Genomic DNA, 27,413 nt, shown 5'->3' on the forward strand with positions numbered 1-27,413 from the left:
AGAAAATGTAAAGTTTTCCCTGTTCATTTTTCTTCTAGGTGCCATTACGGATGGCAGGGTGACTACTGTAGCAAGTGTGTTCCATACCCCGGCTGTGACCATGGGAGTTGCCGGTTGCCATGGGAGTGTAACTGTGAGACTAACTGGGGTGGCCTGCTCTGCGATAAAGGTATTATGTGATTTATTTGTAATTATTATTTAATCATTGTATGTATGTTTAGTGCATTTAGTCATATGGTGAAAGTTTAAACAAATAATAAAACCATTGTGCTTCATAAAGATTTTGGCTTGAGCTTAAACGTATACATGTAACAAAGTTATGGGTGTTCAAGAATTTATATATTCATAGCAAACAACCTCCCACTGTAGGCACTATGCAGCATTTCATCCTCAAGGTCATAATATAAAAAAAAATTATATATATATATGCTTTTGGGCTAAAAATAGCATCTGTAAAGTGCCGGCTCCCCTGCAGTCTGTGTAAAAGACAGTGTGCTTTCACACTGAGGCGATGCGCTGGCAGGATGTTCAAAAAAAAAAAGTCATGCAAGCAGCACGTTTGGAGTGGTGTATACCGCTCCTCCACCACTCCTGCCCATTGATATTAATGGGCACCACTGCTGAAGCGCATGCAATGTGATTTGGCAGCGGTGCTTCACGGGCGCATTTAACCTCTTCCTCGGCTGCTAGCTGGGTTATGTGTGCCCCACTAGCAGCCAAATAGCACTGCTAAAGTGTTTTACCATCGACGCCTGCCCGCTCCAGTGTGAAAGCAGCCTTCATAAGTGATGCAGACAAATCCTGGTGGTTCCAAAATTCTTAATTTACTGATAATGGAGGCCACAGTGCTCATTGGGTCTTTCGATGTTGCAGAAGTTTTTCTGTACCCTTCCCCAGATCTGTGCCTCGGATCTCATGTCTCGGGGGTCTACTATAGCCATTCCTTGGAGTTCAGGGCTTGGTTTGGGCTCTGACATGCACTATGAATGGCAAGACCTTGTATAGACAGGTATGTGCCTTTCCAAATCATGCAATCAGCTAAATTGTCTACAGGTGGACACCAATCAAGTTTGTAGTAAACATCTCAAGGATGATCAGTGGAAGCAGGATGCACCCAAGCTCAATTTTGAGTGGCATGGCAAAGACTGTGAATACTTATGTACATGTCATTTTTACGCATCCAAAACTGAACTTGATTAGAAACTTCTTGTGATTGACCAGCAAGTCAGATAGCCGGTTTTGCTGTAATGGTGACACACTGGGAGAAAAACACAATGCCTAATTTTGTATTTGGTTTGTTCATTTTGATTTGAGTACAAATAAATGTAAACTGGATTTGTTGGCCAGGATATTGAGTCTATTCTCATATATTCTCCTAACATGCTGCAGTGTATATGTATGTATGTATACATATACATATACATATATATATATATATATATATATATATATATATATATATATATATATATATATATATATATATATATATATATATACACACACACTGCAGCATGTTAGGAGAAATATATATATATATGCAAACAGAATCTGCTGCAACGGGCTGCAAGACCCCAAAACCGATTTTAATGGACAAAAAATTTATTTTTTTTTTTTTTTTTGGCTTTAAGATCTGAACTACTGTGGAACTCATCATCCATGTTTAAATGGCGGAACATGCATGAATACGGAGCCTGACAGATATCATTGTGCTTGTATGGATGGTTATTCGGGGAAGAACTGTGAAATAGGTAAGTGGGGGGAAAAAAAATCTTATTTGCTATTCTCCGTTTTTTTTTTTTTACCTGTTTTTGAGAGCGGTGATAGATGAATAATGTATGACTCTAAACTTTTTTTATTTATACAAATACATTTTTTTTTTCTGTTTCACCTTCACTTGGCCGTGTTACTAGTGTTTGAAAGCCTTGTCCCCTCTTTTTAGAGAGCAAAATATTTGAATATTGATGAATAGGCATCTTTGTCACATACCCCTCAAATTTTTTTTTAAAAGAAAATGAACCATTTTTTTTTTTTTTTTTTTTTTTTGCATTTTGTAGCGGAACATGCTTGTGCGTCCAACCCTTGTGCTAATGATGGAATCTGTCATGAAGTCTCGACTGGATTTGAGTGCCATTGCCCGTCTGGTTGGACTGGACCCACCTGTGCAATTGGTATGTGCCATTTTTGACCTGGAATAATTCTTACTGCCTCCTGGCCTGACTTTTGGGTACCCTGCTGCTTGTTTGATCTCTGGCTAAAGCACATGTGGTGAGGTCTGTGGTTAGACATGGGAGTAGTAGTTGTCACTAAACAGTGTGTTCTAAGTAAATAGGTTTACCATCTTCCCAGAAAACTGGAAAGTTATTCACCCTATGTAGTTTTAAAAGGCCCCTCTTTTGTCCTAAGCCGTTTGCCCATTTACAAATCCGGTTTACTGGCAGACTATCAAAAAATCACTTTTCTACTCACCTTTGCATAGCTGCTCTCTATTGCTTACTGGAGGAATTGGGCAAAGCATTTGCTTAATCTTTTTTAAATTGTGTGCGCCTGCCCATGGTGGGTTTCTTTCAAGCTGCTGTCCAACAACATGTTGGAAAATGTAAATGCAGATGTATTTTTACGCTTGCCTCATAGAGGGGTCCATTATTTTACTTATCCAGAGGTTGAAGAGATGCTAGTTCTATTTTTCCCTGTAGAAATATTCAAACTGCTAAGGCAGTGGTCTTCAAACGGTGGCGCTGGGGCCAGATGTTACCATTTGCTTGCTTTTAGCCAGACCTTGGGGCATTATTTCCCCCCCCCCCCCATCTCAGCAACAGCGGGGCATAGGTCTGGCCAAAGACACCAACAATCTGGCACTATACCTCCCACTGAATTCCCAATGATGGGGCACTATACCTCCCATTGAATTCCCAATGATGGGGCACTATTCCTCCCACTTATGCCAGGATATTCTCTACTAACATTGGCCACAGTGCGGTCACCCTTTAAGTCTGAAGTACAGTAAACTGGCCCTTTGTTTACCAAGTTTAGAGATCTCTGTGCTAAAGTATGATCAAAGATTTTACTAATTGGCAGATAACCTAAAAAGAGCTGTTGGATACAAATGCATCATTACCTTAATTGTCCTTGTTGATTTTGTGTATCTTATCATTCCGCCTTCTTATTTCAGACATTGATGAATGTGAGTCTAACCCTTGTGCGAGTGGAGGAATCTGTAAAAACCTGATTAATGGCTTTGAGTGCCTTTGTCCTCCACAGTGGGCTGGAACCACCTGTCAGCTGGGTAAGTCATTCCTGAAAGACCTAAGTGACATTCTACAGTGACTCTAAATGTGCTATATAATCATTTTGATGAAGACAGCAAAGATGACCACTGCTAAAACTCTTCTTGTAGAATTTAACAGGCCGAGAGAGAAAAAACACTTTTAGTCCTTAATTTATCATTTACAATGAGTGTTCTGAGTGCAGATAACTTTAGCAACCAATCAGAAAACGATTGGCTCGGTTACTTCTCAAGCGTTCTTAATTCTTCACTGCCTAGAATAAAAAAAGTATTCAGATTCTTTGTGCTGAAGTCAGTCCAATGCAGACCTGATTGCTTGCACTGAGCAGCAACATATTGGTTGCTTAAAGAAAATGTTAGTCTCTTCCTTCCAGAGTCCAATCCTAGATGCAGTTTACGGGTTCTTAATGTATTAACACTTCTGTAGTGTATTAATTTGCATTTGTTTAACGATGGTGGTGGTTTTATTGAATGTTAACATAAATGGTGGTGGGCGTTTCCTTGTTCTGTTTGAGTATTTTTTTTGTTTCTGTAGCATAGCTAATTGTGGTTGGGGTTTTTTTTTTTTTTTTTTTTTTTTTGGCTAAGCTCATAACTTTGTTCGATTTTGGCAAGGGGCGGGTAAATAGTCTTCTACTAAAATGATTTAGGATGTGGCCAGAGATGCACTCTCCTTGCACTGCAGCCCTAATATTTCCTGGTCAGCTTGGTTCTATTCAATATTGTAGATATTCCAGAAATTCATACTTGATTCATGCTGGGTTCACACACATGTGAATTTGATGTGGGGTTTGACCGCATCCAATTGGTATGACAGGAGAGTGTGACCGGCTCTCAGAGCTGGTTCACATAGGTCCGGGGTGGCCGTGGTCCACATTTCGAAAAGGTCCTGTGTGTCTTTGGTTTTAGATTCAGGTGTGAATCGGGTCTGAATTTTTGCCTGAATCGATGAACAGGGGCACAACGGACCCCATGCTTTAAACCGTGGCCACACATGTGAACCCAGCCTTAGTGCCACCATTGAAGATTAACACTGCAGTAGAGCACCTGTTTGCAGTAGATTGAATTTTATTGCAGTAAATTGATTCCTTTTAGGATCAATTAACCCTTTGCTGTGTACATATTGGTGCTTACCCTTGTTACATCTACCCACTATTTTTCAGGCATCCACATGCCAGAAATGCCCCCTTTTTTTTTTTTTGGTTTGTTTTATAGCACTGCACATGTATTTTTACACATATATGGATTTGGTATGTTAAAGGGCCAGGTGTATGGCTAGTTTACTGCATGCATTTCATTGGGGGCAGTTGGGAAAGATTAGCGAAACCCCAAATCACATATGCAACACAATGCAGCGCTCGTCATTATGCATTAAAACAGGAGTGCACAGGTGTGAAAATGTAAAGAAAAAAGACACGGGTATTGTTCGCTAATCAAAGCTTTTATTTTATTTTTATTTTTTTTTTGGCTTAACATCTTTCACTTTAATCTTTCCATAATCTGTCCAGGTTTGTTCAGGCAGGTAGTGCAAGGAGCTCTCTGGCTACTCCTGGAGTTTTTTTAGTGTTGTACTTTTTTGGTTTTAAATAACCCAGCATGAACTTGCTAGATCCTATATATGGCTAATACAGTGGGCAGCATGAATACGTCTACATTGTCTGCATGTATAGTAGTAATCTGTAACTAGCATTTAATCTGTGGGTGAAATCTGCTTGGTGTTTGGGATGCTGTTTATGGTGTGTTTTTTATTTATTTCTTTTTCTTGTCTTGTTTCACAGATGCTAATGAGTGTGAGGGAAAACCCTGTTTTAATGCTTATTCTTGCAGAAATCTGATTGGTGGATATTACTGTGTCTGCATTCCAGGATGGACAGGAATTAACTGTCACATCAGTTAGTATTTAATGGTTCATTTGTAGCTACTTTTTCTATCCATTCATATATATGAAAAAAAACACTATATGTAAAATGTTGCTTAGTTGTCAACTAGTTCACAAACTTAATCTGTTTAATTAAAATGTGCAAAAAAACTAAACTGATCTAACTTCATACACTCAACAAGCCTGAAAGCTTTCCAGTCATTTTGGAGCAAAGTACCGATGTTCTTTGCAAGAGCATGTCTGGAACATAAAGTCTCTCAATGATTTGAAGGCTCGAAGGTCTTTCAGCCCTGCTACTTCCTTTCTGATCTGTTTTTTGTTTGTGTTTTCGGGGGGAGAATTTGTGGAACCATGCTATAAGAATGTATTTTGTTTGTAGATATCAATGAATGCCGGGGCCAGTGTCAAAATGGAGGCATTTGCAAGGTGAGTTTTGCAACGCTTCTTGATGGCACACGTTTAACACTTATTTGTGGCACACCACAACCCTAATCAGTCCAACAGAATTCAAGGAAGAAAGGGAGAGACCCCTGGAAGTCGCACATTCATGGTGTCTTACAGAGATGGAGTATTAAGCCGACAGGCATGGGAACCCCCACGGCTCTCCTCTGAGGAGCAAAGTGAAACGTGTTGGGGGCGTTGCCTGGTCAGAGATCAAGCTGAGGTTGCCACTCCATTCATTTTCTGTAGGACACCATGGATGTGCAACTTCCAGGGGTCTCTTCCTTCCTTGAACTTTCCCAAGAGCGTGGACAGGCTCCTTCCCTTGTGCATCCGCAGCTGCTGCTGGAGTGCTGACAACTTACATACCCCCTCCTTATCGAGCCTGAGTGGCAAACATACATTTTCCAAGTCCAACAATGTTTGAATAGGCCCAATACATTCCAGGTGCTTCAAAACAATAGTGTTCTGCTTGTTTTCTTTGGAAAGCGGCCACACCCCAAGTAGGAAAGCCTGTCCCCTGCCAGTATGCCGTAGAGAAGGACTCTTGCTTTGTGTGGTGTAATTGTCTTTTTGCAGAGGTATATCATGCCCCCAAGCTAAGTGGCTTAAGCAATAAAAACTGGCCAGAGTTGAGCACTAAAAAAAAAAAGTTTTCAATTAAACTGGCCGACATTAAGCCCATGTGTATGGCAGCCAGGCCGACTTCTGTCGGATGAGCATGCTGGAAAACCAGAATAAGGGACGGGATGGTCGGCACTCAGGATGACATCCCAAAATAGTATTCCATTATTATTTTAATAAAGGAATATTATTTTGGATGTCATCCTGAGTGCCGACCATACCTTTCTTTATTCTGGTACGTTGGAGGTGTTGGCAGCCTCAAGATCTAGGCATCGGGTGGAGCTTTTGTGGGAAGGTTTCAGCGCCTATACACTTGCTGGAAAAAAGCGGCTGACCAGCTTCCTGGTCAGTGCTCTCGACCAATGGTTGAGATCCCTGACGGGGGCCAGCCCCCTGTCAGAACACTATAGCTCAGCAGGGGAGATCACTGCACTAACATCGGATTGTTAGTATAGTAGCTCTAACATGAGCTGAGCTCCCACTGGGTTGAGCAAAAGGAAACTGATGAGGTGTACTAGGCTTTAGAGCTCTCCAGTCAGCAGAGATCATGGACTTTACTAATTGCTGAGCTGTAGGCTCTAATGGGGGCATGTTGGAACTCTGCGGAAAAGCAGCTGCTCTCTAACAGAGTAAGGGTTCTTGTGTACAGCGAGCTGGCAAGGAACAGGCCTTTCTACTAAGGCTGTGGCTGCTTTCCAAAGAAAACAAAATATAGTTCTAAAAGGTGTTTCGCCCAATGTATGTGCATGATCTGGCTCATTAAGACTCCCCCTTCACTTTTTGCATAAACATGTACTTGCAAGCTTGCCAGTTAATTTCTGTCAATGGTTGAAGAGGATTGAGCAGGCCCATACCTCTGAATCTAGCTGTCTGCCTCTACACAGCTTACAGCGTCTTATTCTGAGAATAGTCAGCCAGGGCTGCAATCTGCTGGTGCATACAGACGTCACATGTTCTGGGCCCATAATGCTGAACTGATCTTAGTGATCAGATGTTCATTATTTATCACCGTTTTAAATGAAGAATAAATAGCACTTAATTCAAGCCTGTAGAATACAAATTTGGGAGCTGCTGTTTCCACCTTTTTTAGTTTTTGCAATCTCTGGGTTTTCATCTTTAATTTTGCTTGACTTTTGAATAGATTATTGAGCCGCAGCTTAGTAACCAACTTCAATACTTGAGGACCGTGAACTTACAAATTTAAAGGTTAAGTTCACCTTTTTGACCATTAAAATGCAAGTTTTTTTTGCAGGTAAAGTGCATTTATTCTTTATTTATTTTTAAATTTTTTTGGGAGTCAGCAGATTGCCGATGCCACCCTGAAAATTTGTCAGGCTTGCTCATACCTTGTACCAATTCATTCTGAAAGGAAGACTAAATAAGCTACCACAGTGCTCACAGTACCGTGGTAGTTCGTTGAAAACTTCAAGCCGTCACCTGCAAAAGCTGCCAGATCTTGTAGTTTTCCCATTCATAGAGCACTGAAGTGGCCGGCAGGCGAAACCCCCGCATGGCGTGTGGTGTCTATTTTATATATATATATATATATATATATATATATATATATATATATATATAATTTCAGCGGGAACGCAGTTCCGACACCCCCAGCCATGACTTGCTAGGAGTGTGTCTTCTATTGCCAAATATTAAAAAAATTGACAGGTGGGTGCGGGGGCCGGTCTGAATATGGCTGTAACATGAAAGGTGAACTTATCCTTTATATGTTACAACCCTAAACCAAGTTGGCATAAGTGGCTTTTGTATTTCAGTCCTGAAAGTTTCCCTGGCTCGTACAGGCAGAACTTTTTTTTTTTATTAGAAAACCTGTCGGTTTGTATTGCAGTCTGAGCCCCCATTAAGGAGATTCACCCTCCCTACTTCTCATGTTAACATTCAAAGCCTTTTTTTTTTTTGTCTCCATTGTTATACTGCTGTATATTTGCTATTGCTAGCTGCTGCTGTACTAGTAGTTCGCTTGCACTTTTAGCACTTAATAATTAGACTTTAGTGTTGTATTATTGCTTACCTACTCGTCTTACTAGGACAAGATAAACGGATATCGATGCATTTGCCCCCGGGGCTTTGTCGGGAAGAACTGTGAGATAGAGGTGAATGAATGCGCCAGCAACCCATGTCAGAACGGAGGAGTGTGTGATGACCTGGTCAATGGTTTCCACTGCCACTGTCTTCCCAGCTATGCTGGCACCACTTGCGAGGTGAGAGCTGCTCCTGGATGTCTGCTGTGCGATGTCTTTAATGTGTTGTGGAAATCTATCTCTGGATTAAACTAGAGCAATCCAAGGCCTTACCGCATTATATATTAATGGATCTGCTACTTGATATGTTGTGTGAATAAGCAAATTTGTTCGGTTGTATCTAAGTGGTGTTGGCCATTGAAGAGGACAGATAGTCTATACTTTCGGCTTGTTTTTTTTGTTCTCTTTTATAGATCTGGGCAAAATTAAAAAAATGACATACAGTGCAGCCTGTCATTGGCAATAACCCAACCCCCGTGACATAGTTTTATTACCTGTTAATCTGGCCAGTATATCATACCTCCCACCTTTCTGAGATGGGAATGAGGGACACCTATTAGCAAAAGTATGTAGGCCTAGGACACACCCCTCTGTTGCGCCCCCTTAAAGGAGAAATGCACAACAAAAAACAGGTACTTGAACTATATTGGGAGAGGGTAGTGTTCCAAAGAGTAAAAATTATTGTGTGAATGCTAGCCGCATACTGCACCATATATAATATTTGCCTCTATTTTAATGATATACACAAGACTATCATATGGCCTTTTTATTGTGCATAAAAAAAAACTAATTGTACATTTGCCAAAAGTGTAACGCAAAGCAGAAATGATTTCTGTGCAAAGAAAAAAAAAAACAGGAAAAGCTTACAACAGTACTAAATCCCTCTTAACTTGCCTTAATCTGATTTTACAGGTTTCCCATAATCCCCTGCAGCTATATTGAGCAGAGTTTTTTTTTTTTTTTTGCAAAGCTGCAGACTTTCCCCAGTCAGAATGAAATCTGCATCTTAAATTTGAATGTAATTGGTGATGCAGCAAGTAGCTGAAAGAGGATATACAGCACATACAGTATCTTAGGGATATCTACACCACATGAGCTCTGGTTTTGTGTGTAGTAGATTAGAAAATGGCAATTGGGATAAATTGAGTGGACTCTCTAAAGTAGGGGTCTCGACTTTCTAAGCAAAGGGTCTAGTTATGGTTCTTTGGACTTTAGGGGAAGGGGCCAGATTGTGGCCAGTGGGGATATTAAAGGAACTGGCCTCAGTGGCAGTAAATCCATGCCCCGAGCTTGCTGTTGAGTTGGGGTAAAACAATAGCATAGCCCCTGTAGTCAATATGAGGAGCAATAGTGCCCCATCTTTGGTATCAATGGAAGGATAGTGCCCCATTGTCAGTTGCAGGAATTACGCCTCAATGTTGATGTTCAGTGGGAGGAGTAGTGCAGCAAAGACCGGTTAAAGGCAAGCAAAAGGCTTGGGGACCACTGCTCTGAAGACAGCACAGTTGCAGTTTCGCTAGATATCATTAGTAATGCATTGATTGTATTCACTTTTAGCTTGGTCTGTTAAACTTTAGACAAACCAATAATTGCATAGATGAAATGCATAAAACTGAGTTTTGAAATGTGTATAGTCTTTAGGTCAGAAGCTCTCATTTTCTTTTCTGCATGCACTTAACACTTCCAGGTCTTGAATGTCCTCCGGTTTTCGACTGGACACTGAAAAGAGAAGCGGAACACAGATGACTTCATCTCTGTTGCTTTTTCTTTCTTTTTCTGTTGTCCCTATACTGCTTCTTTTTCCCAGCCTAAGCTCTGCCATACAGGGCATTGCACTGCTGGGAAGCCCAGTTGTCCCAGGCATGCCCAATATGCAAAAAGCTCTACTTCTCTGAATCCTGGTGGTCAGTGATGGTCTTTATTGGCTGCTGAAGTTCTCGCATTGAATTCTCAAATGATGCTTCATTGGTGGGTCTTGGCTGAGCACATTAAGGACACTTTATGTACATTTAAGGATCATGAGGCTTTCCAGTGCCTTTTAAGATGAACCTGTTTTTGGCTGGATTGGGGAAGGATTAGGGCTTTTGCCAGTTTTACTGCCCTCTGTTTTCTCCATTTCCGAGATTCCCTCACTTGCTGTCCCCGTGGTATTGTGTCACGAGAAATGGAGATGAGTCTCTAAGAGGCAATAAAGCCAATGTGTACTGAACCTTTAGTCACAATCTTTAAAGTAACTAGCAGAGGATATGCACCCTATAGACTTGCTGTATCAGGAGACAATCTCATGGAAGTGTTAAAGTAATACCCTATAGCGGTTTTCATGGTTTTGGTCAGTTTTTATTGTAGAAGATCAAGGAGCCAGTTTTAAGTATTTGAATTGCAGGAAGCTTGGGAACTCTTGTCTATATCCTCGGTGCTTACTATTAAGCTTGAACTGGAAAGGGAAATTTATACTAGCAGAGGAAACGTATGAATGTCGCTGATAGGGGGACATCTAAAGAATAAAATCTGCCTTTTTCTCACCAGCTTTGAGTCTCAGAGCTGAGTACTGAAGAATGAGACCATTTTTTTGCTGTCCTTGAGCTCTGAACTGTTTGTGCTCTCAACTTCAGTGGGACGTGCTAGTACAAATAAAGCATTCCTCCCTGGGCATTATTAAATCTTTGGATCCTGAATCATGTTGCTGCAAATTTTGGTTTGTTGAAAGAATTTTTTTTATTTGCCACTCCCTACATGAAAAATGAGTGCTTTAGAACTGGGTAATCCTTAATATGATGCTAGCTGTATAACTACCTGTAAAGAATGTCCCAAAAGGAAATGGGATGATCTAACAATGTGGTAGACGGCGAATTCTAGTCGGTACTAAAGCAATAAACTACATTTTAATCTGGTTATATTTTATATTAAAAGAACATACATGTAAGCAACCTGTATTTTTGCATGTAGGCAGTTATGGTTAAGTACCTACCGTAGTTCCGCCTTGATATCAGCTGCATGTTATCCCCATACTACAGCACTAGGGGAGGGTGGGTCAATAGGCAGGATGCATGCTTACTGGAAAATAAAGCACCACAATGACTTCCTCAGGGTCCTGTTGATCTTTCACTGTCCAAAGGCATATTGGGGTAGATCCTGAACACCAGGGTGCATTTAAAGTGTAAGTTCACCTTTTCAGAAAAAAATGAAAACTTGAACAGAATCCCTACACCTTCTGACCCCTATTGAGTGACGAGCTGTCAGGGCCCACACAGCCCATGTAGCTGTTCAGGGATTTAAAATCCTATCTCTTCTCCCCTTCTTTTTATTTATTTATTTTTTGGGGGCTTCCTGGATGGATCAGAATGATACCGATTGGTTAGTGCTAATAGAGACTCACTCTGATCAATCTCAGATGCCCTGTTTTACATTCCCAGACTGATACACCAGTTGTGTGGGCACTGACAGCTCATCACTCAGTGAGGCAAGTACATCGGAGACCATGGTGGAGGTAGGGAAAGGTGTAGGTGTGGGTTCACCGTTTAAATGGTTAGATTACCTTATCAGAAAAAAATTATAGTACAGTGTCTGCAAAGAGGTGCAGGACATGGCTGTGCTGCCTGGCATGGTACCAAAAAACGCAGCTCCGTCACAGCCTGCCCAGATTGCCAGGGAGTCACTGGTGTTTAGCAAGGATTTTGACAGCCTGTATCGCATGCATAGAGTTAAAAATGACTGTCTAAGGCCTCTTTGTAGGCTGAAACGTGTCAAAATGTTTGTCCTGAGCCGCACTTAAATTAAATTTACACAAGGCCTTTTTTTACCCACTGCCTGGACAGTATTTAAACCCAGTTAAAACAGTTCATTTTTTAGTTGTGTATTGGGGTCTTGGCTTCAAAAAAAGACACTGTAGAACTCTACCATTAAGTTAATTTATGTGTTCATACACGTTATGTAATCTTTAATCTAATAACTGTCTTTCTATTTTGTTCATGTGTCAGTTAAACTCTATCTTGTAGTGGGAGTTCGTAGGGCAAGGTAATTGCGTTGTCCTAGAGTTGGAGAGAACTCAGAATAGGTGGTGACACTGGTGCTGAATTGGGCTCTAATAGACTTGCTGTGATTCTAATGCAAGCAAGAAAGACAGGTGAATTAGATAATGCTGTTATTCATTCACCATGTACTTCAGCTCAATACATGCAGTATGTACCCCTCCATGTGTTTTAAGAAGGTTAGGCTGTGGAGGGGTTTGATGTGTTGGGCTCACCTGTGATCCTTCTATACTAGTAGCAGGTGGATAGTAGGAAGCTACCAATGACCTTGGTTTCCAAAATAACTTTTGAACTTTTTCATTCATTCCGTGTATGCCTCCTGTCTAGACTACAGTTCATTGCTGAAGACTAGAGCAGGAGACCTGTATACTGTGCTTATGTTGTAGACTAGCCGAGTTGTTTGTAAGAAAATGTTTGCCAGGTCTCTGCCAAATCTCTTTTCAGAAACCCCAAGTGTATTAACAGTGTATTAGCAGGGCTGCTTTTCATCAGGGAGGTGGCAGGCATGGGTTCCCCCGGCTGACAAGAGTTTCTTTAGAAGTTTCTGTGGACAGCTGATTGGTTGGCAGCATGTGTTCTCCAGTCCATCTCTATTTCATTTTTGAAGTGTCATCAGTTATTCGTATTACTGCACTTTTATGGGAGACTTGTCATTTGCACTGGCGGAAGTTTTTTCTTTTTCATCTGTGGCTGTACAGTGTCATAAATGATTTATATTCTGATTTTTTTAAATTTTAATTGCGTTAGAACGATGAAATGGTGTTTACTGCATATGCAGCTTTCTTTCTTTCTTTCTTTCTTTTTCTTTCTTTCTTTTTCTTTCTTTCTTTCTTTCTTTCTTTTTCTTTCTCTTTCTTTCTTTCTTTTTCTTTCTTTTTCTTTCTTTTTCTTTCTTTTTCTTTCTTTTTCTTTCTTTTTCTTTCTTTTTCTTTCTTTCTTTCTTTTTCTTTCTTTCTTTCTTTTTCTTTCTTTTTCTTTCTTTCTTTCTTTTTCTTTCTTTCTTTCTTTTTCTTTCTTTCTTTCTTTTTCTTTCTTTCTTTCTTTTTCTTTCTTTCTTTCTTTTTTTTTCTTTTTTCTCTCTTTTTTCTCTCTTTTTTTTTCTCTCTTTCTTTCTCTTTCTTTCTCTTTCTCTCTCTTTCTTTCTCTTTCTTTCTCTTTCTTTCTCTTTCTTTCTCTCTTTCTTTCTCTCTTTCTTTCTCTTTCTTTCTCTCTTTCTTTCTCTCTTTCTTTCTCTTTCTCTCTCTTTCTTTCTCTCTTTCTTTCTCTTTCTCTCTCTTTCTTTCTCTCTTTCTTTCTCTTTCTTTCTCTTTCTTTCTTTCTTTTCTTTTTTTCTTTCTTTTCAAAGGGGAACCTTAATCTATCTTTTTGTAAAAATACTGTTCTGCTGCCAGCTATAAAATGTGCCATCACAACTATCTCCTGGCTTTTCTGCAAAGCGTTTAATCTTCTTTTTGCTGTCCTATTTGCTCCATACTGAATTTTTTGAGGCCTGTTGAATATGCGCTCTAGATACTTAGACCATGTTCCCAAATTCAACTTGATTCTTTGCAACCTCCCACTTAAGGATCCACAAAGCATAATGTGACCAAGAGGTCACCACTGTGAAACATCTGCTAAATCATCTAGCAATCAGAATGCGGTCCATTTTTGTAGTTGTGCTGTTTTCTGAAAAGCAGTTGGTTGATTTAATTTGTCGCCTGGAAGTCGCTACCAAACCTGTTGGTGACCAGAGTTTTTTTTAAGTTCAGCTGCTCAGACTAAGTTTAGCATGATTTGTTTGCATTGGTTAGGCTGGGTTCACACATGTCCAGTGCAAATTGTATGTCCGTTTTTCACTGCAAATAAAAAAGCCTTTGTTCTGCAGGTCAGATGTGTTTTTGGTGCAGTTCTGATACAAATTTGCAAGGTTCACGGCCAGATTTTTCTCACGGCTTCGATTTCAGTGCTGACCATTACATAGTAGAAAAGGGTGTCTACTCTGTAGTAGGAGCGCAATCCTTGCTGAAATCCTGAACACAAGCCTGATTCAGAAGCGTTCCCCATAGAACTCAATGAGCTTGGAATTCGCACCTCAACTACAGTGCTCACAAAAATTCACAGGACTCTTTAAAAAAAATAAAAAAATTGCGGTGCAGAGTGAACAGCTTCAATAGAAATCAATATTTCTTATGGGTCAAAAAGCATCCAGTTCGCATATATGTGAACTGAGCCTTAACTTTACAATAAGTGATTATTTTTCTGATTGATAATGGATCTGGGAACATACAGTTCACATTTCTACTTTTTGGCTGCAGATTTAAGTCTTGGGCTTAAAAAGTCATATTGCGTTTGCAAAGGGGTTAACATGGCTTTTAGGTCTTATGATCTTGTACCTTTTGCCTTGCCCTGGAATTAAAGGGCCATTTATAGAAATTTCAGTCATCCAGGTTAGTTGTCTTTGTGTGCTTTAGGGTTGTTTATAGTGTATATCCACATGTAAAGCTGGCCATAGTGATTTGGTTGCAGGAAAGAAAATCGCTTGATTTTCTCCAATGATCACAGGTAACCGGTGTTGACTAGATGTTTTTTTGCGGGACATATTGGGGAGATTTACTAAAGCTGGTGCACACAGTGATGCAGCTGTCCGAAGTGGTGCGACACTGACTTTGCAGCGCCGCACCTTTTCTCAAAAGTAATTCCTGCACTAATTTTGGTGACTTTGGGGGCGATTTCGATAGACCTCTATGCATGAACCTACACAGATGTCTGTCGAATCACCCCTGAAATTTGAAAAAAGTGCAGGTTTGAAATTGTGCAAGTTCAGCTGAACTCGCACGATTTCAAGCCTGCCCTCTGTATGAACATGGGCTAGAAGCTGACTGGTTACTATGCACAGCTTCTCCAGTTTTAGTAAATCTCCCCCATTAAGATATGTTGGATATCTTAGTCTGTCTCCTGTTGAAAACATTCTGCAAGATCCAACCTGAGAAATGCCGTGCAGCCATCATTGTAATGCATGCAGTCTGGACTTGCTGTATGTAGCCAGGTAGTGGCTGCAGAAGATCATCACCGCTGATATGCAACAAAGGATAAGATATATATTTTTATTTAAAAATAGTAAAAAACCTTTGAAGTCACTGCACTTTTAGTCAATTGATACTCCCTGTAGCGCCATAGCTAAAGATCTATATCTCTGTATGGACCAAGGGCTGGGGGGAACAGTCTAAAGAAGCATGGAGCATTGCACCTGCAATCCACCTCTGCAGTTGCAGTGATTTTGCAGGCTGAAATGCAAAAACATAAAATCAGTTAATGCACGTTTTGCAAAATGGGGACATCCATTTTTGAAAAAGGTGGGATAGTCCACGTATACAGTCGGTAGATTTTATTTATTTTTTTCCTCTTTTATTTTTTATTTTTTTTTGGTACAAAAAGCTATACGCAAACAAATCACCATATACAATTTCAATATTGTAAAATTGCCAACATTTTTTTTTCCTCTCCAAGGCATAAAACTGCAACATTTTAGATTTGTGACAAATTCCTGTATCTGGCTTTAATAACCAAAGTCAAGACATGTAGAAAGCCATTTATTAATATGGACTGCCTTAAAAGGACATAACTGCCTAAAGGTTTACATGGTTTTAACATTTGTTTAAGTTTGGCATTTTTGTTCTAATAGTGACTGCAGACAGACATCTCAACCTGTACTAACTGACCTGCATTATGTTTTAATGTGTTTCTTGCAATATTTTTTTTTTCTCTACTTTCTGGAACATGGCTGGCTCCTGCCTGCTGCATACTAAAATAGGGGAGGGGGTTTCTTGTAGCGCAGTGGCACGTATGTGTCTGACTAGTTGCACCAGCTCTTCGACAACAGCAAAAAGGTTGCCTGGATATTTGACCACAGGCCATTTTCATCACACTATTTCTGTGTTCGGGATTAACGGACAGTGAAATACAAGCCAGTATGGAAATTGTACAGTTAACGGAATGTTTAGAGACTTGCGTCTTTGAGTCTTTAATATTAAGCCTTGGATAACCCAGTGTCTTTGTATTGTTTAACTGCCTTTAAAGCTTGGCAGTCCCTAAAACTCCATTCATTTAAAAAAAAAAAAAAAATTGACATTGTGTTTTAAGGCGAACAATTCAAAGTACTGTTAATGTGCACATGTTGTAACCTTGGTGCAACATGAACACAACTGTCCTAGTCACTCTGACTGGCTTTGTTTTGCTTGGAAGTTTTCTGAAATTTTTACATACAATTTATTTTAATTTAATTTTTTTTTTTTCTTCAGGTTGATATCGACTTGTGTGACCCCAACCCTTGCCAGAACAAAGCCCTATGCTACAACCTAGGTGGAGATTATTACTGTGCATGCTCTGACGATTTTGATGGAAAGAACTGTTCTCATCTTAAAGATCACTGCAAAGACGGCTCATGCAAAGGTAAATGGAGGCAATCTCTACATTTTATATGCACGTGTAAGATAAATTCTCGGTTTTATGAAATTTCTGAGCATTTTTCAAATGTTAAGCATGATAATCTGTAATTTTATTTATAGTGAATTCCCATTATCTCCTGGAAACTAGCTGAAGTTTAAGATTAGGCATGTAGTGATTGTGCCTGAGGCATATGGAAAGGGTTGGTAGGCATGGTTCCTAGACACTTTCGACATTTTTTTAATGTACTGCGTTGAAAGACGTTGGCTTATTTCAGGAAGCCTTGTTGTGACTCAAAATGGAATCCTCATTTGTTTTTGTTTTTCTAGTTTTTGGTTAAGTAGGGAAGTTACCATGTTCCGATTTTTCACATGATTCACTTTGGTGACCACCGTCGGCAGAATAGAAAGTTTAGTGTAATCTAACATTTATTGTCACTGGAATAAAAGGTGAGGGAAAGCTTAATAGAAACACCTGTTCTGGTGACACCTGCCAAAGGTATATTTTCTTCTTTTGCATCTCTCTTCCTCTGAGACAAGTAAGCAAAGATATCCTGATGGGAACCTGGCTGATTCTGCCTCTTCATTGCTCGGTCTAAAATTGGCAAAACTTTTGGGGCTCGTTCACACTAGTGGTTGGGGGACGGTAAACCCCCTCCCCAACTGCTACCTCCTTTTAGAGGCAGAGGCAGCATGATCGAGCCCTTCAGAACCTGTACAAAATTCTATATTTAGAAAATTAGGACCTCTGCCTAATATGAGGCCAAAGCATTTTATTTCATTCTGGATGGAGGTTCTAAACTGTCCCTGCTCTGTCATGTTTTCACTACCATCTGCTACAATTACATTCTCCCTAGAAATCTCTCCAACAGATACAGAGGACATTTTCAGTAGAGAGGAAGGGTTAGAATTTTTCTACCAGTGTCACAGGAAGGGAGGGAAAATATCTCCAAGAGGGCCACAGACCAAAACAATCTATCAATTTGTTTTGATCCCTACTCTATCCAAACCTTAAATGGCAGGAATTGGCCTTGGGGTTTTTTTTCTCACTGGTTCGACTTGTGATGTGTTGAGGAGCAGTTGTCACATACAGCAACACGCATGCAGATTTCAGTGTCTCTCAGTAGGGACCTCTTCAGCCAGGTCAAGGTTATATTTGTAGATTCATGCAGAGAAAACAGGGATACAAACTGCTGTGCTGAATGCGCTGCACAAATGTTAGTGGTGTTTCTATTTCAGTTTGAAGTGGAGAACTCACATCTTGTGGGTTTCTTTGTCAGCACACCCTTTCACAGCTGATGGCATGCGTCTCCGTATCATTAATACGTCCTTTTTTTATTTTTAGTCATAGACAGCTGTACAATAGCGATTTCTACTAATGCCACCCAGGAAGGTATCCGTTACATCTCTTCCAATGTCTGCGGGCCTCATGGACGCTGCATTAGTCTGCCGAGAGGGAATTTCACCTGTTCTTGCAACCGAGGTTTCACTGGGGCCTATTGCCATGAGAGTAAGTCTTGTAAACTTTTTTTGTTTGTGCATTCTGTATAGTACTGTCTTATACTGAATTGTGTCTATTGCTACATTTTCTAAGAAACAAACATTTAAAAGCACTAAAATTTGGAAAGATGGGAGCATCTCTTGTGACAAATGGAAATGTAATAAACTTAAAGAAGAGTAGAGCATTCAGAAGCATACATTCTAGTGTCCTCTTTCTTCTGCGCATTCAAAGGAGAACCATTGACTGGAATTGGTGCTGCACCATCAGACCCTAGATCAGATCAGCCTTTCTCAACCTTTTCAACAGAGGAACCCTTGAAATAACTTTCAGGTCTCAGGGAAACCCCTGCTAAAAATTACTAGATCTACAACTCTTGACTCGTTAGTTTAATGGTCACTGGTAAGAATGCTAGGTAAGAAAAAGAAAATGGATATGGCGCTATATATCTATATATCTCACTGTTCCATCCATCTGGATGGAAACAAAATAGAGGCTGCTCTTACCTACATCACATTATATATACTCTCTGTATAACAAACCCCATAGCGCATCCTATCCCTTTGTTTTTATTTACTGGTAAGAATGCGCCTTACACTTGTGATCATTGGGAAGACAGATACCTCAAGAGATCAATGGTGTCAGTGGGAACTTAACTGAGAGTAAGAAATTATTCATTGCTTAAGGAACCCCTCGAAACCCCTAGAGGAACCCTTGGGTTTTGTGAAACCCTGCCCTAAAAAAAGTGAAAAAAAAAATGAATGATCTAATAAGACTTCTTAATGGGAGTGTTTTGGGATAGATCTACTAAGGTTTTAAAGGGGTAAGTCAATCTCAGTTATAATTTGCTTAGCGTAGAGGCCAAATAATCAGTCGGCAGAGACTTCTTGTAGGTCTCGACTTCTTGTAGGTCTCGACTTCTTGTAGGTCTCGACTTCTTGTAGGTCTCGACTTCTTGTAGGTCTCGACTTCTTGTAGGTCTCGACTTCTTGTAGGTCTCGACTTCTTGTAGGTCTCGACTTCTTGTAGGTCTCGACTTCTTGTAGGTCTCGACTTCTTGTAGGTCTCGACTTCTTGTAGGTCTATCCACCTTTGGGTTTCCAGCTTCTACTGCATTCTTCATAATCTAAAGTAAATCAAAATTCAACATGTAGAGTGGGAAACCTCATAACCACCAGGTGGCAAGGAACTAAAAGTGTGTGAGAAATCTTCAAGTGGTTTAACTCTAGCATCTACTGAATATTGTAATGTCACTTTTGGATGGACTTCTCCTTTAATATTTTTTGGATGCAATTTGAATATTGAGTTTCTTAAACATGTTACCCTCTAATTTAGACATAAATGACTGTCTTGGGAATCCCTGCAAGAACGGTGGCACTTGTACCGATGAAATTGACTCGTTTAGGTGTTTTTGTCCAAACGGTTGGGGTGGAGAATTCTGTGACATAAGTAAGTCAGTGTTACATTTTTTGATGCTATGATCAGTATGTTTAAGATGTAATGTGCATGCTTTTGTTGGCAGCTGCATGTGTTTATAATTTTCTTGAGCCTTTTAGCAGCTATTTTATAATGTTTCCATTTTTGGCTAGATTACAACGACTGTAATCCAAATCCATGTCAGAATGGTGGTCGGTGCATTGACCTGGTCAATGATTTTGTTTGCCAGTGTGAGAATGGATGGAAGGGCAAAACTTGTCACTCGCGTAAGTAGAATACTTTTTTCCTTTTTAATATGAATACAATATTTAATTTGGTATTGGTTGTGTAGCTGTTTTCAATGGAAGCCTTCTTTAAGGTGTATATAAACCCAATAACCAATGTAATACAGTTTACCAGTCCTTAGATGTAGTGGCCACATTTTGCTTTCTGTTTGGAGGCTAAAAAAGATTTATAGCAAGTACAAAAATACTTGTTAATCTTGTGAGAAATTCCATGTAGTTATGCATTTTGCAGATATCTGTCACTGACCCTTTTGTATTTTTCACAGGTGAATATCAATGCGATTCAAATACTTGCAGTAACGGGGGTACATGCTATGATACTGGGGACACCTTTCGCTGCCTATGCACTTCAGGATGGGATGGAGCCACTTGTAATATTGGTGAGAAGAATCAATGTGATTTCAATTTGCAGTCACTTGACGTGACATCTTTAGCATTGCTGCTACTTAATAACACATTGTAGGCTTTAGCTATGCGGTATGGTGGGTAAGTGGTTTGGTCAATACAGGAGACATCTTCAAATTGGATTCACATCTGTGTGTTACAGTAACACGTACTGTAGTGCTATTCATTCACCCCTTTTGATTGGCACTCCTATGTACCTTACAAGTGCATAGCGAAAAATGGTGCATGTTGCTAATTTATCTGTTGTGGTGCATTGGCAAGGACAGCTTTATATACGTAAAGTGCTATTTTGTGAACTAGAATGGGTTTGCTACTTTTCATATTGTGACTTGACGGTTGATACTTCTCTTCCCCTTAGGCTGCATTCATATCTTGGCATTTTGAATCGTCAACAGATTTGCTGCGATTTTTGCCTGTGATTTCAAAGTGCCGAGGTGTGAATGAAATATCACAGAACGCACATTTGAGATGCCATTCATTTTAATGTCAACTAAAATTGAATGAAATATCACAGAACGCACATTTGAGATGCCATTCATTTTAATGTCAACTAAAATCGTGGTGCCATTCTGCCGTGAGATAAATTGCGGCACCCTGCATCATGTGTAGCTCGTAACACAAAAAGTTCAGGAGCTACTTTTGAGGGGACATGCTTCATGCGATGTGGGTTGCCGCGATTGCAGCACGATAATTGTAGCAGAACCGCACTGTGATTTTTAGGTGCCATTCAGATGAATGGCATCTAAAATGTGTGTTCTGCGATTTTTCATTCACACCTCGGCACTTTTGAAATTGCAGGCAGAATCGCGGCATCTGCCCATGATTTAAAACGCAGAGGTGTGAATGCAGCCTTAAATCTGGTGCAATTTTTTTTTTTTTTACATGATTGTGACTTGATGCCCAATTGTTATGGAGGGTGGATACTGCTTTGCGCTCTCCAATAGTCACCATAGTGTTTACTCCACGCTGCTCCTGTCTGTTGTGCTTCATTCATACAATGTAGGCCATGGTGCGAAGACTGCAGTATCCCATTGACTTTTCTGCATATCGCTGCAGAGAAGAATCTGACGGGAGAATCTGGTCACATAAATGACAGGTCTTGTGACTGTCTCCTTACAGACGTAACACTGCTTAATGTGTTGCAAAGTCTCAATCATGCAGACATTCAGAAACGCAAATGAGCGTTATGAATGTTTGTAGACGAGCATAACCATTGATGCTGAGATTGTTTCATTTAAAAGTAGAACGGTGGTTGTTATAAACTGCTACTACAGTACTTATTTACTTGCTCCAACATGAGACTTGTGCAATTTGTGTTTTGTGTAGCTGCTGGTGTGTGTTTGTATTATTCTGTGTACACATTACATTGAATTAATGGGATTTCTCATCCTTTACACTAGCTTATCGGTTTATGGTATTTTTTTGGACAGATCTGGTTAGCGCATAGGTAGTTAAAAAAAAAATTAAAATAAAATGTGTGTGTGTGTGTGTGTATGTATGTGTATGTATGTGTGTGTACAAAACAATTAGCACAAGAACATGCAGTTTATGTTGAAGTAAAATATATATATATATATATATATATATATATATATATATATATATATATATATATATATATATATATATATATATATATATATATTATTTTTGTATTTCAACATAAACTGCATGATCTTGTGCTAATTGTTTTGCTTCCCATAGCAAGACTTTTCTAGAAAAGCATAAAAAGCTATTTAGGTGAATCTAAAGCTTAGCATACATTCAATTTTGACCAGTTCGGTAGGGATCGGCTAAGTAAAAAAAAAAAATAATAATAAAGCATTGAAACTTTTTCACTCACGGGCTGCTTATGAGGACTATGTAAATGTGGATACAAGCTGCCACTTGAGGCTTACCACCAGAGTGCAGCCTACCTGGTCCATTACTCACCCATGTCCTCCCTCTTCTAGCTATTTGCAGTGTGCAGTCCTGCCCATGGGCTGAACAGCCCTTACTTGGCAAGTGTGCCCACCAGGTCCTATTTATTTTTATTTTTTTTACTGCTCATGCACACTGCAATCCCTTATCGAGAACTGTACTCATGGTGGAGTATGGCTCTCCTGCTCTTGGGCACAATAAATCTAAATCAAGCTTGTACTGTATATTTTTTGTGTAGGTTTCTCAAGTACCGTATATACTCGAGTATAGGCCGACCCGCATATAAGCCGAGGCCCCCAATTTACCCCCAAAAAACTGGAAAACTTATTGACTCGTGTATAAGCCGAGGGTGAGACATGGCTGTCCATCCCTGTGTGTGTGTCCGTCCATCCCTGTGTGTCCATCCATCCCTGTGTGTGTGTCCGTCCATCCATCCCTGTGTGTGTATCCATCCATCCATCCATCCCTGTGTGTGTGTGTGTGTGTGTGTGTATTCATCCATCCATCCATCCCTGTGTGTGTGTGTGTGTGTGTATCCATCCATCCATCCATCCCTGTGTGTGTGTGTGTGTGTGTGTGTATCCATCCATCCATCCATCCCTGTGTGTGTGTGTCCGTGCAGCCGTGTGTGTGTGTGTGTGTGTGTGTGTGTGTGTGTGTCCGTGCAGCCTTGTGTGTGTGTCCAGCCTACCTGTGTCCCAAGCCTCCGTCCCGAGCCGCCGTCGTCCCGAGCCTCCTCCGACCCGTGCCGTGCCTCCTCCGTCCCGTGCCTCCTCCGTCCTGTGCCGTGCCTCCTCCTTCCCGTGCCTCCTCCGTCCCGTGCCGTGCCTCCTCCGTCCCGTGCCTCCTCCGTCCCGTGCCGTGCCGATGGATCGCCGCTCTTCTCGGCGGCCATTCTACAATTCAAAATTCCGCCTCCGCCTGTGATAGGCGGAACACTCAATTTCCCAGCAGCCTGTGTTCCGCCTATCACGGACATCCTCTCATACTCGTCCGTAGTATGAGAATGAGCGGATGTCCGTGATAGGTGGAACACTGACTGCTGGGAAATTCAGTGTTCCGCCTATCACAGGCGGAGGCGGAGAAGGAGGCGCGGCTTTTAAATTTTAATGTCCGCCGTCTGTCTGCTCGATACGCTGATCGAGCAGTCAGACAGCGGTGACTCGAGTATAAGCCGAGGGGGCACTTTCAGCCTCAAAAAAGAGGCTGAAAATCTCGGCTTATACTCGAGTATATACGATTTCTTTCTCTGTTAGGTTTATTGAATTTCTTTGATAGGCCCTGTGTGTGACTACAGAGCATGTGTGGGGGCATCAGTTTTAGTCTTTACCTGCAAAAGACTGAACAAACCTGATATCCTCATTGTAAAGTGGTGTGTAATGTCAGTGTTGTAAAACGCATCCTAACGGGCAAAGAACTAAAATTTGAAAATCATTTTAATGTTTGTTTTCCTGTACAGCCAAGAACAGCAGCTGCCTTCCCAACCCCTGTGCAAATGGTGGTACTTGCGTGGGCAACGGAGATTCCTTCTCTTGTATGTGTAAAGAAGGATGGGAGGGACGTACCTGCACGCAGAGTAAGCCTGTGCTTTTTTTTTTTTTTTTGTTCCTTTAGGATATAGGTGTGTCTCCTAACATGTTTTATCCTTTTCATTTATTTGCCAACATATTTGACTCATTTGGGATGGGAGATGGCTGGAGGCTATGAAAAAGAAGCTTGTGTTTATGTATTCAGAAGAGCTAAGGAAGACAGATGATATACAAGCATTTATATACAGCTTGAGATGTGGCCTACTTTTCACCTTTTTTCTACTGTTCAGTGATTTCACTCAGCTTGTTTTTTACTGCAGATTTAAAGAGAACATGTTACGTACTTTGCCAAAGAAGCCTGCATTTCAATGGGGTTCTCTGCCTGGGAAAATCCTTTGTACAGAGGAATTACAAGGGTTCTTAAAAAAAAGTTTGCATTTTTTTTTTTAAACTAGTGTGTGTATATAGTAGTGTGCAAACTGTTTGAAGACCCCCTCCTGCAGTCTGGCTTTGTATTTTTTGGGTGCACTGGTGGCATTTCACCTGAATATACAGTTCAATCAACTGCTGAAAGCACTGAACAGTCAGTGTCCCTGTCCAGTAGATTTCGTAATGCAGAACAAATGATTGGAAGGTCCAATCCCCCAAGGTCCTTTATTATGACCATGTCGGTGGGCCATGGGTAGAGTAAAATTTTAAATTAAACTTTTATGTAGTTGAGGATAACTTGTGTTAGAAGCACCAGTTATAGGGACACTGCAATGTAAGATCCTTTGAAGGAAAAGATGAGCAAATGTTGGCTTGAGCTCTAATTGCTTTACTCCGGAAGCTACTGATGAATCTGTGGGCACTATCAAATAAAATAAATCTTAATGCCAGAGAGATGTGAAAGACTAGAGCTGAATACATTCATCTAGCTTTCTTGCTAAATTAAAATATGTCTTATCTACTGTATCTTACAACAGAAGGTGCAATGTGGTTCATAGATCAAAAAAAACATGGTCAAGTTTAAGTAGCTATGGCTTCGTCAAATGTATTATAGATATTTAAAGTTTTTTTTTTTTTTTTTTTGTTTTGTTTTTTGGTTTTAATAATCTCGTTTCTTTTTTTTATAGATACCAATGATTGCAATCCCTACCCATGGTGAGTAAATTTATATTTAACTCTTCACTTGATTTTACTGATCTACCACGTCTACCATTCCATGTATAAACGGGAGCTTTGTCTTGTCAATGGGTGATGCTTTGATTGTCACATACTGATACTTCGGGCTACTGTATAAGTGAATACTGGAATTTAAAACCAGGCACTTGCCCTTATAAAAAACAACTAGGAGCTAGATTCCTGACTTGCACTAGTAGTAATCACTGCTAATATTGGTCTGATTGTCTACTATGCAGCAGCTGCATTTTATTTTTAATTTTGACTGAACTTGGATCTTACAAATGTGCATATTTGGCTTGGGGAGGAGTAGCACTTACATGACCGGCAGTAGAAATTTACTTCTGTGAAATTTTAGTATTCCAGCCCATCAACTTGCCCCTAGGGATGTTCAACCTGGAGATGTCTTTTGGGAAAGTGTATAGTGTAAGATAATTACTGCCTTCTTCAGCCATAACCAGCTGGATTGATTGCACCTTATCTTGTGTCTATAGACACTTTGAACATTGGTATTGAATCTGATATATTTTACTGGTCTAGATCATCTGCCGATGATCTAAAACTCAACATCGAAGGGTGAATTTTAATTGGTCTATATGTTGCTACTTGTATACATTTTATTAGAGTATCGTGAAATATAAAATGCGCATTTTGTCTCTCCACAGCTATAATGGTGGAATTTGTGTTGATGGTGTCAACTGGTTTCGCTGCGAATGTGCCCCTGGTTTTGCAGGACCTGATTGCAGGATTAGTAAGTTTTTGTGTGCTTTTTTATTTTTTTTTTTTATTTTTTTTGACCAATTTTCTTCTATGAAATCTGCAGGCTTAGTGTTGTGTCGATACCAGTATCGGTGCCGATACTAAGCATTTGCATGAGTACTTCTACTCGTGCAAATGCTCTGATACTCAAACCAATACCTTCAAGCAGCCCCAGACTGGCCGATGTGGTTGGCAGTGGGGGTCGTTCATTGGATGGAGGGGTGGGTGAGGGATAGTTATGCCAGCTCCCGGTCAGTGCAGTGTATGGTGGATCCCCGTGCTCGGCTCTCTGTGACTGACATGAAGCAGCACATCTGAAGTGGGGGGCTGGCTGTGTCTGTCCCCCGAGTCCCTTCCACATGTTCTGGTCCACAAATCCCTCCCTCTCGGTGCTGGCTCACTCCCCAGCCAAGCAGATGTCCTTCAGGAAAGACTATGCTCCATTGCTGCCCAAATCGTGAGTTCCAACTACTCCTAGCTTCTATCACTACAGAGTGATCTGATCCTGTGGTCCCTCTGACTGTTCCAGGTTGTCCAGCGTTTCCCCCAACACTGTCCTCTGCCCTCTACTCCTCCCCTGACCCTGTGCGGGAGCCCTCTCCTCTTCTTGGACCTCTCATCTACCCTGCACCCCTCACTACATTCTGATCTATATAATGTTTCATTAGTCTAAAAAAACTAAAAATCGGTAATTGGTATCAGCAAGTATTTCAGAAAAAGTATCATTGCACGGTCTTAAACTGATATTGGTGGATCCCTCTTGAGGATATTTGCTTTTCTTTTTACTTGCTGACTTTAGATAATGGTAGCTGTATTTTAACTATCTTTCTGCATGATATTTATAAATTATTGTGGCATTTGTCCATGGCTTGTGCACAATTTGTTGAACCAGTGATATTAAGGCACCAAGTCACAGCAGCTCACTTGACTGTACAGTATATGCCATGGTATTCATCACATGATATCAGCTGACAAAGAGAATCCGAATTTCAGAAACTGTTACTGATTTCCCAGCTCTAGCCAGATAGAAGTCCCTTAAACCTGAGTTGACCACACCTGTACATTTTTTTTTCATGAGACCGGCTGCTGTAGGAGCCCAAGCATGGTTTTCACAATGTCAGTATTTCCAGACTTCTTAACTCCAAATTGAGGACAGGAGAGCAGGGAAGTTATTGACCAACTTTATCCAAGCCCAATCTTGATCCAGCGATGTGCAGGAGCTATTGGCTTCTGCTGCTGCCAATCACAACCAGTGAGGTGGGGGGTGCAGCTGAGCAGCGCTATCGGTGTCATATGGACACAGAGCTGGCTCAGGAGAGAGCCTAGATGAGTGCCCCCACTGCAAGCGGCTTGCTATGGGGGCACTCAGCAAGGGGGCGGGGCACCTGAGAAGAGAAGGATCAGGGCTGCTCTGTGCAAAACCACTGCACATAGCAGGTAATTATTACATTTTTTTTTTTTTTTTTTTTGGGTATGTTTTTCCTTTACGTTCAACAGATTTGCCCTATTGGTGTAATCTGTAGGTTTTTACGTTGGCATACCATTTATTTTTTATTTTTATATTTATTTATTTTTATTTTACACAGTGCTTTTTTAGAGGTAAAAGTATTTTATGTGTATCCTGTGTACTTTATGGACAAACAGCAGAGGAGATCAAATGGCTCAGTCTAAGCAGCTGTATGGCACTTGAAAAAGGCCATTG

General features: G+C 40.5%; 1 protein-coding gene across 2 annotated transcripts in view; it reads left to right on the forward strand.

The window, feature by feature from the left end:
* JAG2 (jagged canonical Notch ligand 2) overlaps nucleotides 1-27,413 on the forward strand; it is a 121,403-nt gene that overhangs the window by 82,912 nt on the left and 11,078 nt on the right. The window contains exons 6-20 of one of the 2 annotated variants that reach the window (XM_077464485.1): nucleotides 39-169; nucleotides 1,632-1,751; nucleotides 2,058-2,171; nucleotides 3,173-3,286; nucleotides 5,065-5,178; nucleotides 5,545-5,591; nucleotides 8,276-8,449; nucleotides 16,575-16,725; nucleotides 18,064-18,228; nucleotides 19,552-19,665; nucleotides 19,806-19,919; nucleotides 20,204-20,317; nucleotides 23,722-23,838; nucleotides 24,907-24,934; nucleotides 25,618-25,703. In XM_077464485.1, the coding sequence (XP_077320611.1) occupies nucleotides 39-169; nucleotides 1,632-1,751; nucleotides 2,058-2,171; nucleotides 3,173-3,286; nucleotides 5,065-5,178; nucleotides 5,545-5,591; nucleotides 8,276-8,449; nucleotides 16,575-16,725; nucleotides 18,064-18,228; nucleotides 19,552-19,665; nucleotides 19,806-19,919; nucleotides 20,204-20,317; nucleotides 23,722-23,838; nucleotides 24,907-24,934; nucleotides 25,618-25,703 (1,703 nt within the window). The remainder of the gene's footprint in view (nucleotides 1-38; nucleotides 170-1,631; nucleotides 1,752-2,057; nucleotides 2,172-3,172; nucleotides 3,287-5,064; nucleotides 5,179-5,544; nucleotides 5,592-8,275; nucleotides 8,450-16,574; nucleotides 16,726-18,063; nucleotides 18,229-19,551; nucleotides 19,666-19,805; nucleotides 19,920-20,203; nucleotides 20,318-23,721; nucleotides 23,839-24,906; nucleotides 24,935-25,617; nucleotides 25,704-27,413) is intronic. The other variant, XM_077464486.1, reaches the window with a different exon arrangement.

The sequence above is a fragment of the Lithobates pipiens genome, unplaced genomic scaffold (assembly GCF_037356315.1).
Source record: "Lithobates pipiens isolate NorthernLeopardFrog02 unplaced genomic scaffold, aLitPip1_a1.2 Scaffold_30, whole genome shotgun sequence".
Classification (NCBI taxonomy): domain Eukaryota; kingdom Metazoa; phylum Chordata; class Amphibia; order Anura; family Ranidae; genus Lithobates; species Lithobates pipiens.